The sequence below is a fragment of the Pollicipes pollicipes genome, unplaced genomic scaffold, assembly GCF_011947565.3.
Source record: "Pollicipes pollicipes isolate AB1234 unplaced genomic scaffold, Ppol_2.1 Scaffold_3447;HRSCAF=4054_pilon_pilon_pilon, whole genome shotgun sequence".
NCBI lineage: Eukaryota > Metazoa > Arthropoda > Thecostraca > Pollicipedomorpha > Pollicipedidae > Pollicipes > Pollicipes pollicipes.
The window spans coordinates 33017358-33035377 of NW_023596297.1; the positions used below are offsets into that span (position 1 = coordinate 33017358).

At 54.7% G+C, this 18020-nt stretch overlaps 1 protein-coding gene across 1 annotated transcript; it reads left to right on the forward strand.

Annotated features, from left to right (window-relative positions):
- Nucleotides 1–97: 97 nt before the first annotated feature.
- Nucleotides 98–11886, forward strand: LOC119092466 (uncharacterized). Its single transcript, XM_037215428.1, has 9 exons — nucleotides 98–195; nucleotides 733–944; nucleotides 1842–2008; nucleotides 2291–2573; nucleotides 3108–3337; nucleotides 3858–4097; nucleotides 4452–4666; nucleotides 11478–11620; nucleotides 11795–11886. The coding sequence occupies exons 1-9, from the start codon at nucleotides 98–100 to the stop codon at nucleotides 11884–11886; spliced, it is 1680 nt and encodes a 559-aa protein (XP_037071323.1).
- The last annotated feature ends 6134 nt before the right edge of the window (nucleotides 11887–18020 follow it).

Sequence of the window (18020 nt, forward strand, 5' to 3'; positions counted from 1 at the left end):
GCCGACCGGGGCGGCGAGGTCGACGGAAGCTGTCTCGCCGCCCGGAACCGCCGCGCCGCGCCAGTCATCCCCACAAGTGCCGGACCTCTCGGGGCCGATGGCGACCCCTTCCGGTCCGTCGCGCCGCGAGGACGTGACGTCGGCAACAAACGGCGGTGACGTCACCGAGCGGCCGACAGATAACATCGCCAGCGCGTCTGTGACGCCCGAGGGCGACTCGCGCACTGAGGTCACGGAAGGGGACGCAGCCGGCTTGTTCACGGCTTTGGCGGGCGGGTCCTCGCCGCCAACTTTGTCTCCAGGCGTAACCGTGGCGACGTCCCCAGAAGTGAGCTCGTTCCCGGATGTGACCTCTGGCCCGGCCGCGACGGCGCATCATTCGGGAATCACAGTCGCATCGACCGTGAGTCCGGGTGGGCTCGTTTCATCAGAGGCCGCAGGCACGCAACTCCCGTCTGCTGTGGCCACGTCCGCTGACCGCGACGGCGGAGCACCGCCTGGCCATCAGGAGGGGACCACAGCGGACGGCGATGACCACGCGCCGACCTCCGTAACGACATCCGAGTTTGGCCTGGTGACGTCACAGGCCCCGCCGACGGTCGATACTGAGCCTGTTTCGTCTATATTTTACGCGTCACTTGGTGCCGGTTCGTCCGGTCGCGGTGCTGATGACGTGACAACGGAGGGCGCCGTGGATGCCGGTGGCGCGCCGGACGTGCCGGGCGGCGGCAGGGCGGCAGAGACCGGTCAGACGGGCAAAGAGACGGCCACCCAGTCCGGAGCTCCGGTCAGCGGCGGGGCGGCAGAGACCGGTCAGGCGGGCAAGGAGACGGCCACCCAGTCCGGATCTTCGGTGAGCGGCGGGGCAGCGCAGACCGGCCAGACAGGAGAGGAGACGGCCACCCAGTCCGGGTCTTCGGTCAGCGGCGGGGCGGCGGAGACCGGTCAGACGGGAGAGGAGACGGCCACCCAGTCCGGGTCTTCGGTCAGCGGCGGGGCGGCGGAGACCGGTCAGACGGGAGAGGAGACAGCCACCCAGTCCGGGTCTCCGGCCGGCGGGCTGACTTCGGAGGTGCCGACCAGCGGGGCCGCTACACCAATTGACAGCGGCGATGAGGGCGGTGGTGCCACGCCGGCGTCCACTCTATCGGGGCAGGATGGCGGGGCAAGGTCGCTCAGACCGGACGGCGGAGAGGGCGTGACGAAGGCGGCGCCACCGTCGACCGACGAATCCTCGGAGCACGTTCTGACGGATCTGTTCGACCTCATCACCATTCAGCCGGAGGATATGGCTCCAGGGGTGAGCAGAGCGAGGACAGCAAGACCAGGCCTGGAGCGCACAACACTAGATATTCAGCTGGTGAGAATGTCTGATCCGTCCCTGGTCAGCTCGCCAACGCCGTCTCCATCTGTGTCGCTGTCCTTCTCGACGCCTTCATCTCAGCTGTCGTCTGTGCCATCAGTACCATCTCCAAGCATAGTAGACCCGGACGATCGCGCGACAACGCTGCCGCCCGAGCCTGCCGATATGATTACGCCAACGACGACTTCGCACCCTTCAGATGATGACGAGCCCACCGTGACCACTCGGACAGAGCATGTGGACCTTACCACCACAGCACAGCCCTCCGGCGAACCCTCTACCGCGATGGATGCCTCACAGTCCGCGACTGACACCACAACCTCCTTCAGCTCCGAAATCACTCCCGACTCCACACCGTCCTCCTCCACGTCTCCTGCCGACACCAGCGCTACCTGCCCGCCCTGTCAGCGGGACAGCGCCACCACCGTGGATGGCGGCGCCACTGTCGCCACCCCGGCCGTCGCCGCCGGTCTGCCAGGCGCGCAGGTCGGCACGAACGACACGATCAAGCGCTCGGTACCAGAGCCCGAATACTGGGTCGTGACGGTGCTCAAGTACGTGCCCGACCGGGTGGACGACGAGTTCGTGCGTGACGTAGAGCGCCGGCTCAGCCAGGCGTTCAGCGACGCGTACGAGCAGTACCAGGCCCGGCGCGGACGCCGCTCGGTCGCCGGGGAGACTCAGCGGACAGACCCGGCCCGGCGGTCGATGAAGCTGGGAGGACGGCGTCGAGGGACACTTCTGAAGGCGGGGCTGGGAGAAGTGCCCTTGACGCCGTCGCCTCTGGGGAGGCTGTTCCATCACCGCCGACGGCGGGGCGCGGAGCCTCGGAGACGTCGACGCAAAACATCACCTCCGCCGAGACCAACCAGCGATCCGCAGCAGCAGTCAGCTCCAGGGGGACTGCGACTCAAAGGGATGCATCAGTCTCCTTCAGACACAGCGCCGGGCTTCCGAGCACCGCGCCGTCCCGCGTCAGGGGCCTCAAGAGGCCGCCCGCGGCGCCGTCGACGCTCGCGGGACAGCTCGCCGCCCGTTCAGGTGTACGTGCACAACGTGAGCGTCGAGGACAACCGCACCCGGCTGCTCTACACGGCCTGGAGGGACGGCCAGCCCCTGCTCGCCACTGACGCCGTGAAGCTGGTCAGCCGGGCGGTCGACGACAAGGAAATGTCCGTCCGCATGGGGCACGTGGTCGTGCTCACAGAAGGTGAGGTGGTCCGCATGGGGCACGAGTCGTGCTCACAGAAGGTGAGGCGGTCCGCATGGGGCGCGAGTCGAGCTCACAGAAGGTGAGGTGGTCCGCATGGGGCACGTGGTCGTGTTCACAGAAGGTGAGGTGGACCGCATGGGGCACGAGTCGTGCTCACAGAAGGTGAGGTGGTCCGAATGAGGCAGGCGGTGGTGTCCAGGGAAGGTGAGGTGTTGCGCCGCCTGGCAGGCGCGGTGGTGTGCTTGCATGGACACAGGCCAGACCCGATGTATCATGTAAACGTACGTGTAAGGTGCTTCATTCTGAAAATTAGTGCTAGGTGTCTCCCATGGATGTTTTTGTTTTTAGTTAAATAAGTATTTTAATGAAAGTATCTGGGATTTATCCTGTAGTCTCAGGCATATTTTTCCACTATTGCTGGACTTTTTTTAGTCCTTTCCAAGTGCTGAACAGCAATCCTCTCAGTCTGTGTTTTTGTGTGCCCTGTAATTCGCTTTGGGATATTCCTCACCTCTCCCCTCATCCCCGCAGAGTACCTCCAGCCGGTGCGGAGCGAGGCCCGGCCGTACTGGATCATCGCCGTGGTGCTTGCCATCGTCTTCCTCCTGGTCTTCCTCATCTGGCTGTGCTGCTTCTGCTGGAAGCGGTATAAACGACGCGCCAAAGACGAAACGGACGCGGGCATCAGCAACCGCCGCGCTGTGTTTGAGGAGGAGGGACGCGACAACAGGGGCTTTGTGGACGGGAACGACGAAGGCAAGGTAACTCTGGTGGGCTTGGAACAGCAAGGAAACGCTATTATTGTGGAGCCCACATCTGTGGTCTCATGACCGCAGCACGCAGACGGTGATAATAAATTACGTGGAGCTAAATGCACTGATATGAGTGATATAGTCATGTACAAGTTTGCAGAATTGAATCGTCTCTGTAGTCGCACAGCTTTTCGCACGATACTTGACAGATTATGTGAATATGGCGATGAAGCCATTCATCGAACTTCTCAGTTACCAATGTGGAGACGAAAGGAGCTGATTTTAGAGATGGCACCACAGTGAACGTAATTGCAAAGCGCCTAGATACCACCAGCGCTCATTGGGGTGAAGCTTAGTCTTGGAATTGCATGAAGCCACAAGCTTCGACGCTTTTCACTCTACTCACTGTGGTTGAAAACGCCTTTAAGGTCACGTTCTTACCCCATGCTTTTGTGTTACGGCAAACATGTTCGTGAGCGTAGGGACTCCCCGGTTGATGTTCCCTCTGACAGACGCCCCTCCTCCCCAGCCGGGAGGGAGCGGCACGGCGCCGCCGGTGGGCGTAGCCGCGGCCAGCTGCCAAACCTCGCCAGAAGAGGGCAACACGCCCTCCACCGACCGCCTGATCCGGGTCAAGGCGGGTCGCCGCGGCAAAGACAAGTACGTCATCGAGGGAAGCGACAGCGAGCCGGACGACTCGATGTACGCCTCGCTGGGACTGGCCGGGTCCGTGGTGGCGCGCCACGGCAGCGACCGCTCGCTGACACCCGTCAACGAGCCGGCGCCACCACCACCACCGCCGCCGCCGCCGCCACCGCCGCCGCCGCCGGCCAGCCGGCCCTCATCGGCGGTGGCCGCCGTGCCGGAGCCGGCCGCGCGGCACACCCGGAGCGGGCGGCGGCCCGCCTCCGCCGGCCGGCCGGGCGCCGCAGCCGCGCCCCACGAGGTGACCCCTTACCGGTCGACGTACCCGCTGGGCGGCGAGGCAGCAACGCGACTGTTCACGTCGCGCGTGCCGGCGCGCGCGCTGCCGCTGCCGCTGGAGGGGCTTCGGCCGGACAGCCCGGCGCCGGCGGTGCCGCCGCGGGGCTACCGCCGGCCGCGCCGCGCCGATGACCTACAGGTGCGTCTCGAGACCGAGACCGTGGAGATTCTGAGCGGCTCTGGGTCGGAGAGCGACGGCTCCGGCTGGGAGGAGCCGCGCACGGAGCCGACCACCGACCTGGGCCGCATGCGACGCCGCTTCCACACGCTGCTGGACACGGCCTTCAACTCGCTGGACGGCGAGACCAGCAACAGCAGGTGGCGCTGCCGCTCAGCAGCGCCCTCCCGCAACAGGTCAGAAAACTGCGTCCTCTCTTGATGGGTCAGAAAACTGAGCCCCGCAACAGGTCAGAAAACTGCGTCCTCCCGTAATGGGTCAGAAAACTGTGCCCCCGCAACAGGTCAGAAAACTGCGTCCTTCCTTGGTGGGTCAGAAAACTGAGCCCCCGCAACGGTTTAGAAAACTGCGTTCTCTCGTGACGGGTCAGAAAACTGTGCTCCCGCAGCAGGTCAGAAAACTGTACCCTATCGTGACAGGCAGAAAACTGCATCTTCCTCCACCAAGACAGGAATACTGCAGACATGTCAGAGTAATGCAGCGTCCTCCTGCGGTCGCAGATAAGAAAACCAAGCTTTTACGTAACAGGTCAGAGAGTACCCACAACAGATCAGGGAATCGCTCTCTCACGCAGAAGGTCTGAGAAGTGCACCCCGTGGCAAGTTAGAGAACTTCATTCTCCTCCTGTGGCGACAGGCTAGAGAACTGAACTGGCGACAGGCTAGAGAACTGAACTGGCGACAGGCTAGAGAACTGCACCTTCCCGTGGTAATTCAGTAAACAGAGCGCTTAACTGAAATAGGTCAGGGAATTGCACCTTCCCGCAGCAGTTCAGAGAACAAATTCATTCTGCAAATAGCCAGCGTATCTTTCCTGCGCGTCTTTGCAGAAAAGATATGCAGCAAAGGGCACACCTCTTCTGCATGTCTATCTTAAGAATGCAGGCGATACCAAAGTTTATCATGTTTTCTGATTCAACAATCGTCAGTCTCCTCTCTAAAGCATAAATGAACTGAGGTGTTTGCAAAAATATTAAATCATGATCAAAGACGTGTAATTTTCTACGATTTTAATGCAATGCCAGAGCTCATTTAGTTCTATAAAAATTTCTAACATGTCTGCACCAGTAATCCTTATACTATCAGGGACATACTCGCCCTCGACATAGTCCTGCTCATCATATAAATGAATATCTACCTAAAGATGTCTACCTTACCTGTTACAGCCTTCCACGATCATCATGTGCGCCTCCTGCCATAGTTTGGTTGTCTATCACACAGGGCCTTTACATTATTGGGGCACTTCCGTACTCCACAGGAAAGCAGTCTGGAGAAGTCGTTTGTAAATCGACAGGACTCGTGTGGGCCCCTGCAGGGGCCTTCCGTTGGAAATCGACAGGACTCGTGTTGGCCGGTGCAGGGGCCTCCCGCAGGAAATCGACAGGACTCGTGTTAGCCGCTGCAGGGGCCTCCCGTTGGAAATCGACAGGACGCATCCTGGCCGCCGCAGGGGGCTCCCGATGCAGAGCGGCTTGGGACTGTTGCTCTAATCTGTATGACTAGGCCCTCTGCTCTACTGGGTTTGGGCCTCTCTCGTTCACAGCTCTGGCCTCCAGCCCATCCGGGCCCTTATCAAAGTATGATAAAGATAATGGGGTCTGATCATTCATGATTACCCCAGCAGTACGATCCCTTCCGACCATTTTTTTATGTTACCCGATTTTTTATAGATGGAGCCTCCTATCAATCATTACAGTATGACGTAAGTATGTTCATGTCTCTCAACCGAGTCATTACTGCTGATCGTGTTCTACAAAAGCATGCCATTAATTTCGAAGAACCTCGCGCAATTTCAAGATGAGGAAACCGTCATGTTCGCTCAACATATCCACGAAAGGATGGGCGTTCGCCCGTCGCCTGCCTTACCCCCCCCCCCCCCCCGTGGGTCCGCTTCTACCCAAACCACTTTCTCTCCACTGAAAAATATTGGTCTGAAGCTCTTTTCAGCGCTGCAAATTCGCAGTCGGCTCCTGACTTTTTTCCTCGGTCTAGCATGTCGGCGTAGGATTCTTTCCGCTGTCTGGTAGTCACGCAGCCACGAATCTATTCCTGATCTGGCCGGACGCTGTTCAGGCAACGTTTGCCGGGACGGTGGATCTAGAGGCGGATTCTGCTCCCGCATCAGAATTCCCCGATCCCCCCACCGCTTAAAGATGTTCAAGCTTCCCGTGAGAGAAACAAATGACCCGCACGCAGCCGGCTTAACGTCCTCCGTTTCGGCACGCCCGAAGTTACAAATGACTTAGCAGCGGCTGCTTAATACGCTCACGCCACGTTTCGCAAGATCTGCCGGTAACATAAGACACATGTGACGCTCTAGAGGGCTTAGGGACCACGATGTCGGAATACAGATGAGTTTTTCTGCGCTATCGCACAGCCTCGCTCCGAGGCGCCGAGGCATGTCGAGTTGCTGTCTTTTCGCCTGCAACAGGAAGATTACAAAATTACTGCGGCGAAGCCCCGAGAAGCTTGGCTTGTCGCATGATCCAATTTAGTATAATCTAGAACGCGTTGAACCTCTTGTTTTTGTCTCGACATTATGAGTTCCACGTTCAGTTGCGGTTTTGGTATAAACACTGCACGCACATCACGGGCATTCCGGCCCTTCGGGCCCTCACATTTTAACACCCAATAAACGGTTATGTGTTTACGGTTGTCCAGACAACGGGGGCTCAGCCGAAAGGAGAATAGAAAGAGACTTGCCAAGGGCTCCAATGTTTATCGCCACGACAAAAAAAAACTAAATTTAAACGTGCACTGCTTGGGCAACATTGTTTAAATCAGGTCCAAAGTCGATGTTTGTCCGCTCAGCTTGTGACCAAGGTTACGGATGCACAATGGTTCTAATATGTTGGAATCTACTTTGTCTTAAGCAGTTTCCAATATTTCTATTTCGTAGCATTTATTATTGTGGTGTATATTGAGATGTTTCATAACATTTCCAGCACACTATTTACTATGAATTTCCACTTCAAGGTCACCTGTTTGGTTCTTTCGTGCTTACGTTATATCCGTATGATTAGTTTCTTTGTTTCTATTTTCTAAACTTAGTATCTTAGGTCTACTTTTCTGTTATTTTAACTTCTTTTTATAAGAAGCATATGAGAATATCTTAAGGCTGATCGATTAGCTCTGGTAGCATCAGTGCCCAGCTGGGAGAAGGATTTGCTACACATACATGTGTGATACGTGGCGCACATACACATACCTTGATATACGCATTAATGGGCCGAAAGTAAAATAAACACGTAAAAACGTCACTAGTACATTAACTCTCTAGTATGTAACTAGTACGTAAGATCGTGAAGATTCCAGTTTCAAAATCATATTCATCTTGTGTATTTCTCTCAATTCAGCGAGAAACTTCAACCAACCAAGGTCCAATTTTATGCAGATATCAAGAGATCACTCGTTAGCACGTAAGATTTCTTGCAACCGCTGCCCAGGGATACTTTATGCAGGTGAAGCAAACGGCAGCATTCGCGACCCGTTTTTGGGGGCGAATATTTAAATGCAGTCTTTGGCAGGGAGCGTACACACCACTGGAGGAACGGATAATAGTCAGACACTCGACTATGAAGCGTAGCGCAAGAAATACCGACTTAAAGGTAGCAAGTTGATCACTGAAACTTATGACATTTAAAGATTACTAAAAGAAGTCACTGCTGGCCTGCAACCCTTGAAAAGGTCTTTAAATGTCCCTGCTGCCTGCCGCAGTAGTTGCTCCAGCCAGTGTCTGCGCAGTCCTTGGTCTTCAGGCTTCGGGTGTTAAAATGCTGTACCGCATGACACAGGAGCTAGGCGGCACAGCCTAGGTGCTACTTGGCAGGCGGTTGGCAACGGGGTCGCCGGGTACCTTCACATCCGTTTCCCACCCTCAAGTCAGAGAACCATCTCAGTGGAGGACAGAGGTGGATCCATATTTGTGGCAGGGGGAAGGGCTGCCGTGTTTTGAGGCAAACGCTGATATGTTACGATCGAGTCCCAGCCCCACTGCCAGTACCTACGCGCTGTGAACAGGCTAACAGACCCGACAATCGCAAATGCGCGCAATACCTAGCGTATCAATTAACTGTCGATGTTAGTTTTCTCTGGTGCCTTAAGCAATTTTTTGGGCTGGGTACCGTACATATCCACTCGGCTATTTGTTAGTCACGGTGCTCAATTACGGCCATTGGGCTCCACATGTCACCCATTGTGGTGTATGAAGTAAATGAATGCCAACAGAGCTTACCTGATCGCCAAGTTCCGAGATTATACTCAGCAGTGTCGTGGTGGAAAGCTGCGTTAGAGCCCGGTTCGGGGATCTTAAGCCCCATCAGCGTCCCCTCCTGGCTGCGCCACTGTGCAGGGTACATCCGTGTGCTCAGTGTGCAGGTGACCACCACTCCAGGGGACCTACACGCTCAGTGTGCAGGTGACCACCACCCTAGGGGACCTACACACTCAGTGTGCAGGGGTCCATCTCAACTCAATGCATGACATAACCAACGGCATCTGGAGTCTGGGTGTCGAGACCGTAGCACTTTGCCATCGATAAATAACGAATGGAAATTGACTAGATTGCCATTTGAGCCTTTCCTCACTACTATCTCCCTCTGGACCTGACATATCTGATAACATGATATTTTATTTATACATTGGTCTTAGGTATAAGACGTAATCTGCCCAATGCATGCCTCTGACATGACCCACCATTTGTCCCGACATGGCTCCTAAAATCAGATCAGGAGCCGCCTATCGGCAATGCCGGGCGCTAAAAGGTTTTTGGGCTAGATGAATGAACAGTCAGAAAATGCCACACAATTTCAGAGCTCCAGTTGGGATGATTTTCTGGTGTATTGAAATCAGGCCTTATTTCATTTGTACCGCCCGAGTAATATGCACACATCTGCTTTAAAGACGAAATGCGCAAAAGAATTCCCCCTCCTTTGCCGCAGGACATCATGGCACGATATGTTCATTCTGTCACTCTCTATCTCAGCATTGTGTGTAGCCATTTTTGGCAAATTCCATTGAAAGATCCCGAAATGTTTCTTTCCTGAAGCAGAATTTCTTGCTTTCGTCCGCTATTCCACGTGTTTCTGCTTAAGGAATGCCCGTTTTTGCAGGATTGTACCCATTGTTATAGAGGAGGATTCCACAGGTACTGCCAACTTCATCTCCAGATCGAACTCTCAATAGTTGTTGTCGGTGAATGCAGTACGCTAACGCCACAACGTTTGGCAAAATCAATGCCTTCGCGCCGAGGATGGTGGTGTGTTTGCGAACGATCCCGTTTAACAAATGACCGCGGCTGAAGTAGATGTGGAATTTGCTTAGCTAATTGAGCGGCTTCGTTATTTAAGAATATTCCAACATCATCAGAGCCGTGCTGTAAATATGCATTTCTGCTATCACTGAGTTTCGTATTTATGTAAGCAGAGCTCGTGCAAAGCTTTTCACAGTCACTAAACATGTTGCGTATTTGTGCTGCTGTCCAATGTGCGCAAACCACTTGATGCAGCTATCACGTCCCAGCTATGCTTTCCTCTCGCCCCGCGGGCCCTCCCGCAGTACGGGCGTCCGCCAAGGTGCTTAGACATTGATTTTGTTAGATGGCAGAATGGTCATAGCTGCTTTCTATGTGCCGCTGATAGCTACATCGTTATGACGAACCAACTCATCTAAAAACATTCATTTAGACGACAACCCTGACGATCCTGAGCCTGCAGCTATGCGGTACGGGCTTTGAAACTGCTTCAGAAAGATGCAACCAGCGTTCCAAATCTTAAGAACGAAACGAGAGCCCTCCAGATCTGATATGTCATCCAATCTTGCCGAGTCTCTCAAGATCTGAAGGACATTCGAAGCGATAACGCGACCACTTGGTCAGGCGAATGTTGGTCATTAGATCTATGCTGGCGTCCTGCAATATCGGCTAACGCTGCAGTGTCGACGCTGAATGCGCAAGCGTCCACGAAAAGTGATGCGCCGTTGACTTAGGAGCGGACGGGCTGACCAACATGACGTATGGTGGCGTCAGGACAGCCAATGAATGACCTGACACCAGTCAGAGCAGACGCTCACGACTGTCCGGCGGACTGAAATCAAGGCGCTCTGCTATGCTTGCACACGAACCGCGCAAACCGCGGCACCGGTCTAACGCACGCGCTCTCCTGCATTCGAATACTTTTGTAGAAATAGTGTTTCGTGCTTTTCCATTGTTGCTGCCGCAACATTGTTACTGCTTTATACGATCATGGATGCCACATGCATTTTATACTATGGCCACGCTTCTGTGCTTGCTGTCGTACCGCTCGTGTTTGCTCAGTGCCCTGCCATTTATATTTGCAAAAATATTCTGATTTGTCGCCCATAAACTGGTGAGAGAGAATCCCACGTTCTCCACACAAAAGGATTTTAAATTAGGTAAGTGCTGCCGAAGGACCAGTGCCTTTTGAAACTATATGACTGGCATTGCACATAAAGTCATCAAAAGACGTCAACGCGGCTTTGTGGTTACCCGCAATACAGCAAGGTAAAAAATCAAACTCCATGCATGGCTGGATGCTGGTCCTTTGAACCTAACGTAACGATAAGAGTTAAGCAAGCCTCTTTTTATCTAAATCACATGCTGGAATAGTTAGTTTAGCTGCCCCACGTTTGTTAGTAAACCGTAACAGTAAATATTACTACGAACGGCATGCGAATAATTAACTAGTTTGAGTGGAAGCCCCAAGCTGTCCTAAGCTAATTATCTATCCCGAGACATATCCCAAATTGAGTTATTGAGTAAACAACTGCCCTTGCTTTAGCAGAGGGCTGAAGAAATGTGACCAGCAATCCACTTAATCGTCAATAACGTCAGAAGCTTCGAGCTCATCGCCTGTCAACCGTACCACGCATGACGGTAGGCCTGGTGGCCAGCATGTCGGAGCCGCCCGTTCCTCCGCGGCCGGCCTGCGCCGCCCCGCCCACCAATAACCGCCGCGCGCCGCCGTTCCAGATCTGACATCGACGCAGAGGTGAGCGGGCGTGACCCGCCACCGCGGCCGGCCAGCGCGCTCGAGCGCCGCTCGGTGCCCACCCAGGTGCGCCTCTCTCCGGGCCACAAGTCGGCCTGGACCACCACTGACGACCTGACGCGCCGTCCGACCGCAGCCGCCGCCGCAGCCGCCGCCGCAGCCGCCGCCGCAACCGCCGGCGACGCCGACGCCGGCGGACCGCCGTCGCTGCAGCTGCTGCCGGGCCGCACGGGCGTCGAGTCGACGCCGATGCCACGGCGCGTGCTCTCGCCGCTGGCGCCGGAGGCCGGGCTGGCAGCCGACGACCCGGCCGTGCCACTCATACGCGCCATCAAGGCCGAGCTACGCCGCTTCGGCCAGACGGTGCCCACAGACTACTCGGACGTGTGAGCCGACCACCGCCGCCGCTGCTGGAGTGGAGGCTGGGGTGTTCGAACCGGCCACCAGGGGCTCTGAACCGGCCACCAGGGAGTCTGAACCGGCCAACAGGGGTTTTGAACCGGTAAACCATGATTTTGAGCCGGTCACTAGTTCGTCTTGCTGAGCCAACAGGAGTTCTGAACTGGATGTACTAGTGCGTCTGAGCTGGGTATGGGAGGCTCACGAGCCGTCTATTCGGACATGTGAATCGGTGGCTCTTGCGTCTGGACTGTCTTCTCCGGCGTCTGAACCTACTGCTGGAGCTTGTGAACCGGCTTCTGGAACGGCTGGACTGGGAACTACGCGAGGTCTAAATCATTTTAAACAAGGCTGATCCATGAGCTTTTTGGACAGGCTGCATTGGACTGATTTCCGTTGTCACCCGGTCTAGCAGCTACCCGGCTGAAGAAACAGCTGCAATCACCTGCCTACATACCGTTGGCGGGACGTCTGAGCTGGGCCTTATGGCTGCCATCAAAATGGCATAGGACTATTTAAGCATGCCACTCGTTCTGACGGCCAAATCGTTCCCTGTGAAGACGTCTGATACAGGTGCTCTCGCCGACTGGTACTTCCCCTGAACTCCGAGACTTCCAGCCGAGCCTCCGCCCCTGGCCGGCAGGCGGCCTGTGGCTTGCCAGACTCTGGCGGGCTGGTGCGTCTCAAAGGGCCCACACCACGGCGAAGCCATGTGACCTCTCTCGAGCACTGCGGCAGTGTGCCGGGGTGTCACGGTTTAGGGGTGCTGCCACTGTGGCAGCCAGCCTTGGGGCAGTCGTGCCTGCCCCATACAGTGACGAGGGATGGGTTGACGTATGGTCGTGGTCGTACTTCTCGGATCTCGTGATATGGACGTTTGCACCCGAATGTTTTGTAAGGCTGAGATGCTCATTGCTCTAATAGCTGGACAACCAAAGAGAAGACGAGAGCTTTGCGTTGCGTTAGTTTAAAGTAGGTTCACGCTCGGCCCGTGTTACCGACACCGTTGGTAGACCACGATGTCTACCATGTCACTCTCAATGATTTATTGTATGTTGTACTGCGCTATGTCTCAGCAGTCCTACTGAGACCATGGGATAGCCCGAAATCGGTTGTGCTCTACCACTTTGGGTGCTGCTCGGATGGCGCCCTGCTTTGCGTCAATAGGTAACAAATGGAATGGACAGATGTATGCGATCGGCCAAAACTCCTGCTTCATGATGAGCAAAAAAGCATGTGGAAAGAACACTCCGACTGATTAAACTGCCACCACGCTTCATTTCTGAGCTGAAAGACATCAATGAAAGTCGACAGAAGTAATTATTTTGCACGGTTCCAATGATGTTCAGCACTGAAAATGAGCACAGCAGATGATGTTTTGGAATTATTCAGCATCGTTTGAGACTGTTAAACACCCAGGACGATCTACTGATGTTTCGTATGATCTAATATTTGAATAGGGGAGTTGCAGGTTAATGCGGTGGCTGACACGCGGTGTAGGGGAAAATGTGTGCATGGAAGAAGCAACAGTTATTGCTTTACTATATGTGGGCCTTTGCCGACTTGCAGAGCCGTATGTTGAATGTTCGGGATCTTTTTATACCAGCACGTTGGCTTGCCACATCATACCGTGTTGTGCATCATCTAGAGTAGGGACCGATTTGTATCCATTTTGCAAAATCATGAGAAATACATGAGGCATGAGCCAGTGATGCTATCGTTTAGGGTTCGGCATATAACAAATGTTTAGTCAACTTAAACCGGCCATGTGGTCAGAAAGACGTCGCAACCAAAAATACCGAAGGTGAGTAGTGTAGAAATCAAGCACGCACTACGACACAACTACCGGATGGTCTTGTGACGGTTTTACGACGCATGCAGCCGCCGAGTGTGACAACATTGCGCGCTCTTACACCGTACGCAGTAGCTCGGGTGCATCCCGCCGCGGTCACGCACCACCATGTAAACGGAACCCTAGAACCGGAACCGGAACGGAACCCCCATTCAACGCGGTGATTTTGGAAGCAAAGCCAACTTCAAACGACAGTGCTAAAACTTGGACATCTCTGGCCTTCTTTATGTCGTTATAGCTACACTAGTATGTTTGCCGAATATCGCGCCTTTGTCATACGTTGCGGATTTTTCTTACCTACCGTCTTAAATATTTCCGATGTTTTTTTTTTGCTTTGGAAAAATGAGCCACGTTTATTTGATGTACAATGCTGCATTTACCGAACCCAACCATAGGCAAATATAGCGCAGCAGGGCTAAAGGCGCAAGGTGACTCGTTTGCTTACTGGAAAAAGACTATCTCTGCATGAACATGCAGAACTAGCCATATGGTGAGAACATTCTCATGTTTTGTTTTGATAAGTCCTTCTCTCTCTTAGTCTGGGCCGCGACGTTTGGTATTTCATATGGGTTTAGAAGACATTGAGTGACGAGTGACGCTGGTCGTTTTCCGGCGGACCACTAACACATGGGTCATAAAGTAAGCTCAGAGCGCACCTAAATTGCATTCAGTCTACGGCATCGCACGTCATAACGTATGTTGGTCCTCAACAAAGATAAAAGATCCGTGCATTAATCTTATTTAAGCATTTGTGGTATCACTGCAGGTGTCATGAAAACGAGCAGAGCTAAGCCGTCTTGTACTTTTGTTTACATAGGTGCCATAATTAAAGACGCGTGTCTGCTGCATTGCTCCACTATCACAAGGCTTTTCCATACCATATATTATCAGAGACGGGATGGAATAGCGTAAAAACGGAACATGCATCCTGATAGGTACAGATCATGCGCAACTTAGAGAAAGCGTTCTGTTAGACCTCAGTGTGAGTTGCCGAACCTGTTGTTGAATAACATAGACGCACAAGACATGACGCATGTGTAGGCAATATTTACGAGAGAGCTAGGCCGTTGCAAAAAAAAAAATCAAGAGGCTAGACACCGCCAACAGACCTGTCGCCAATCTTGAGAAACGAAGGAAACACTAACACGATAGCCTTTCCTCCCTTTTTCGGTCGGCCGCACACCATCAGCCTGGCGACAGCGAGGTGATTATCGCGGGCAGGCTGGCCGCCGTGACGCGTCTGCTCCCACAGATAATGACGCCAAACCGGACCGTGCGACGGTCTGTCTCTCCTCCAATAATTAACATGGCGGTCGGGACTCCCTCGTTTTGCTGCCTCCACACGTCTCTTTCCATCTGTCGCCGTGTCCCTTTTCCTCTGTTTTCTACCTTTTCCCTCTCCACCCGTTGCTCCATCTCTCTGCGTCTCTGCCCCTCGTCCTCTATCGTCGTGCCAATTAGTCCGAGTAGACGGACAGGGGCCGTGGTCGCCACGGACGTGTCCGGCCCCGCGGAGCCGGCTGTCCGCCACGAGCAAAGAAGCGTGCCCTCCGCGAACACGGTTTGGCTTTCAGGCCAATCTTCATTGCCACCCGGCCGCGTGGTAGTGCCGGGTGGCGGCGCCGTGCCCGTCAGCACCGCCGCGACACAGCGCCCGGAGGCCGCCGCCGTCCGGAAATGTTTCCCTAGCCGGGTCAGCTGCGGCCGGTCTGTGACGGGAGGACCGCTGCGGCCGGTCTGTAACGAGAGGACCGCTGCGGCCGGTCTGTAACGAGAGGACCGCTGCGGCCGGTCTGTAACGAGAGGACCGCTGCGGCCGGTCTGTAACGAGAGGACCGCTGCGGCCGGTCTGTAACGAGAGGACCACTGCGGCCGGTCTGTGACGGGAGGACCGCTGCGGCCGGTCTGTAACGAGAGGACCGCTGCGGCCGGTCTGTGACGGGAGGACCGCTGCGGCCGGTCTGTGACGGGAGGACCGCTGCGGCCGGTCTGTGACGGGAGGACCGCTGACGCCGCCTCGCCTGCCGGTGCCGCGGTTTGGCTGCCGCGTCCGCTGCCGCGAATGACGCTGTTTCGTTTGCGACTGCAGATGGCGGCAGCAGCGACGCCAGTTCGTCAGCGCCTGATCCGAGACTCGCTCGCCGCTAGCGTCACGAACGGTGACGCCGACATCGGCCAGGTGTTTGTTTGGCCTGGTTCACGCGACGCTCACGCCACGCCTCTCCTTTCTGGGCCGTTAAGTGAGTTTTCAAGTTCACATGAAGTGGCGAGGTGGGACGAAAACGGGAACAAATCTAAAACTGCAATGCCCGCCGTCGCAGAGAGCATCTCTCGAGCATTCAGATGGCGCTGAGGCTAAGGCGCGGCAGAAAAGAGAGACTCTGCTCTCGGAAGACTAGTAGAGCAAGGAGGTTGCGATGGGACGTGATTAAGCTTTTCCTTGGGCCATGTACGTACACCGGGCCCTGCCACCGCTAATATCCGTACGCTGAGTAATATCACACTGAGAAGAGGCCATAAGTTGGGTGTGAAAGTGATGTTAACCTCCCCGCTTGAAGAGCAACTTCCAAACCGTTGACTAACATCACGCCGCATGGGCGGCAAGTGAGAACACGGCGCTCGGTGGAACTCATCGTAAGGGAAAACGGTTTGCAGAAACATTTTTAACAGCTTAGATAATACCTGACCACTTCTAAGGCCAACATTAAGTTCGGGAGCTAACCTTCCGTCACAACGATGAAAATCTGTCCGTTTTTTCATCATTCACATTACATCACCCCTTAATGCTGTATCAGGGGCGTCATAAAGATATAGAACTCCAGAACTGTAGCCACTTCTGCAGGGAACATTTTCGAAACCGTCAACTGCTAACCGTTAACTGTCACAAATTTTACGAATCAAGCTTTAGTTGGCAATTTCTAGTACATGCGTTGATATCTTTGATCCAAACGGTATCAAAGTCAATCCAAAGTACATTTGAATACTTGGCGGAAAAGATTATCTATAAGCTTTTCTTTCTGTGCTAAAAATAAATGTGGCTGAAGAACATGCTTACTGCTACGGCAATAATCATATTTATTTTATTTAAATGAGCAATCCAATCTGAGCTCCGCAGAATGGTCAGGAAAATGTTCTCAGAAGACCAAAAAGCTATCTCAGGAACAGCAAAAATCACTGCTTTAAGCGGATGTTGCACGGAAAGCTGGCGACATCCACGGGCCTCAGAGAACCTCACTGTGAACATTTCCCATTACCATCGCAAGTTTCGTATATTAATGCCAGCCATGACATGCTTCATTTATTGCCGTGCTTCGTGAGGTAGCCCCGGCATACGCGAACTTTGGAACCTCGAGCCGAACACCTTGGAATAGCCTCAGGCCTCAGGTCAAGCGGTCGTCAATTCTCACCTGGACCGCCGCCGGCCGCCGCGGTCCGCCCGGCCATCTGCGTTCCCGGTGGCGACGGGTGGCGCGCGCCGCCGCCGCCGCGTCGCCGCCGTTGCAGACGCCGGCCGCCGACAGTCGGCGGGCAGACCTGTCGCAGGCGCCGGATCCGGGCCGGAGGGCGAGAGTGGCGCGAGAGACGGGGTGACGCCGCCGGCGGAGCGGCTGTGAGGCAGGCGCGGGCCCGCGAGGCCGGACGGCTGGCCTCGGACTGGCGGTCAGCAGTGCAGGTGAGCGGCACGATGCTGCGTCGGCGGGCCGGCGGCTCTATGCTTGATCCGCCGAGGCGTTCGTTGCCGGCGTTTTTCCTCTCACCGCGCAGTTATTATGATCCTTTTATTGAAAGTAAGGAATGCCGGAATGACGTAATAATGAACAGCTTAATGATCCTATGATGTTTTTTTTAGATAAACGGCGGCCGCCTACAAATTACGTTCCGTATTTTTGAACATTTTTTTATTGTATCCCCTTGGTTCCGCACTGGTTACGCGAGTCACTAACCCACCTCCACATTACATTTCGGTCACGCTCCATCATCCCCCCCCCCCTCGACGCATAGTACAATATATGGCCAGCCCGCAGTGACGCAGCTTACCAGTCCATCACAGAGCCAGCATGTCGAGAGATGGGTTCGGAAGCGCTGCTTCTTGCCAGGTAATCGAAGCAGGAATCCCTGCGCGTCTCCTGGGAACAAGCAAAACTTGTTGCTGGCGACGTTTTGAAAGTTTGAAGATTCGGGAAATGCCTCGCATGTTTTCTGAAGCGTTTTGCGCTATTCTCAATTGTTTGGTATTCATGATGCAGCCTGCAGCACATACACGGACAAATGT

Bases quoted from the DNA above. Each gene is read 5' to 3' on its own strand.
- LOC119092466 (XM_037215428.1), top strand. From the start codon at position 98: ATGGCGACCCCTTCCGGTCCGTCGCGCCGCGAGGACGTGACGTCGGCA. The intron at 945-1,841 runs GTCAGACGGGAG...CCGGTCTGCCAG, and splicing joins CGGCGGGGCGGCGGAGACCG to GCGCGCAGGTCGGCACGAAC. The intron at 3,338-3,857 runs GTAACTCTGGTG...CCTCCTCCCCAG, and splicing joins ACGGGAACGACGAAGGCAAG to CCGGGAGGGAGCGGCACGGC.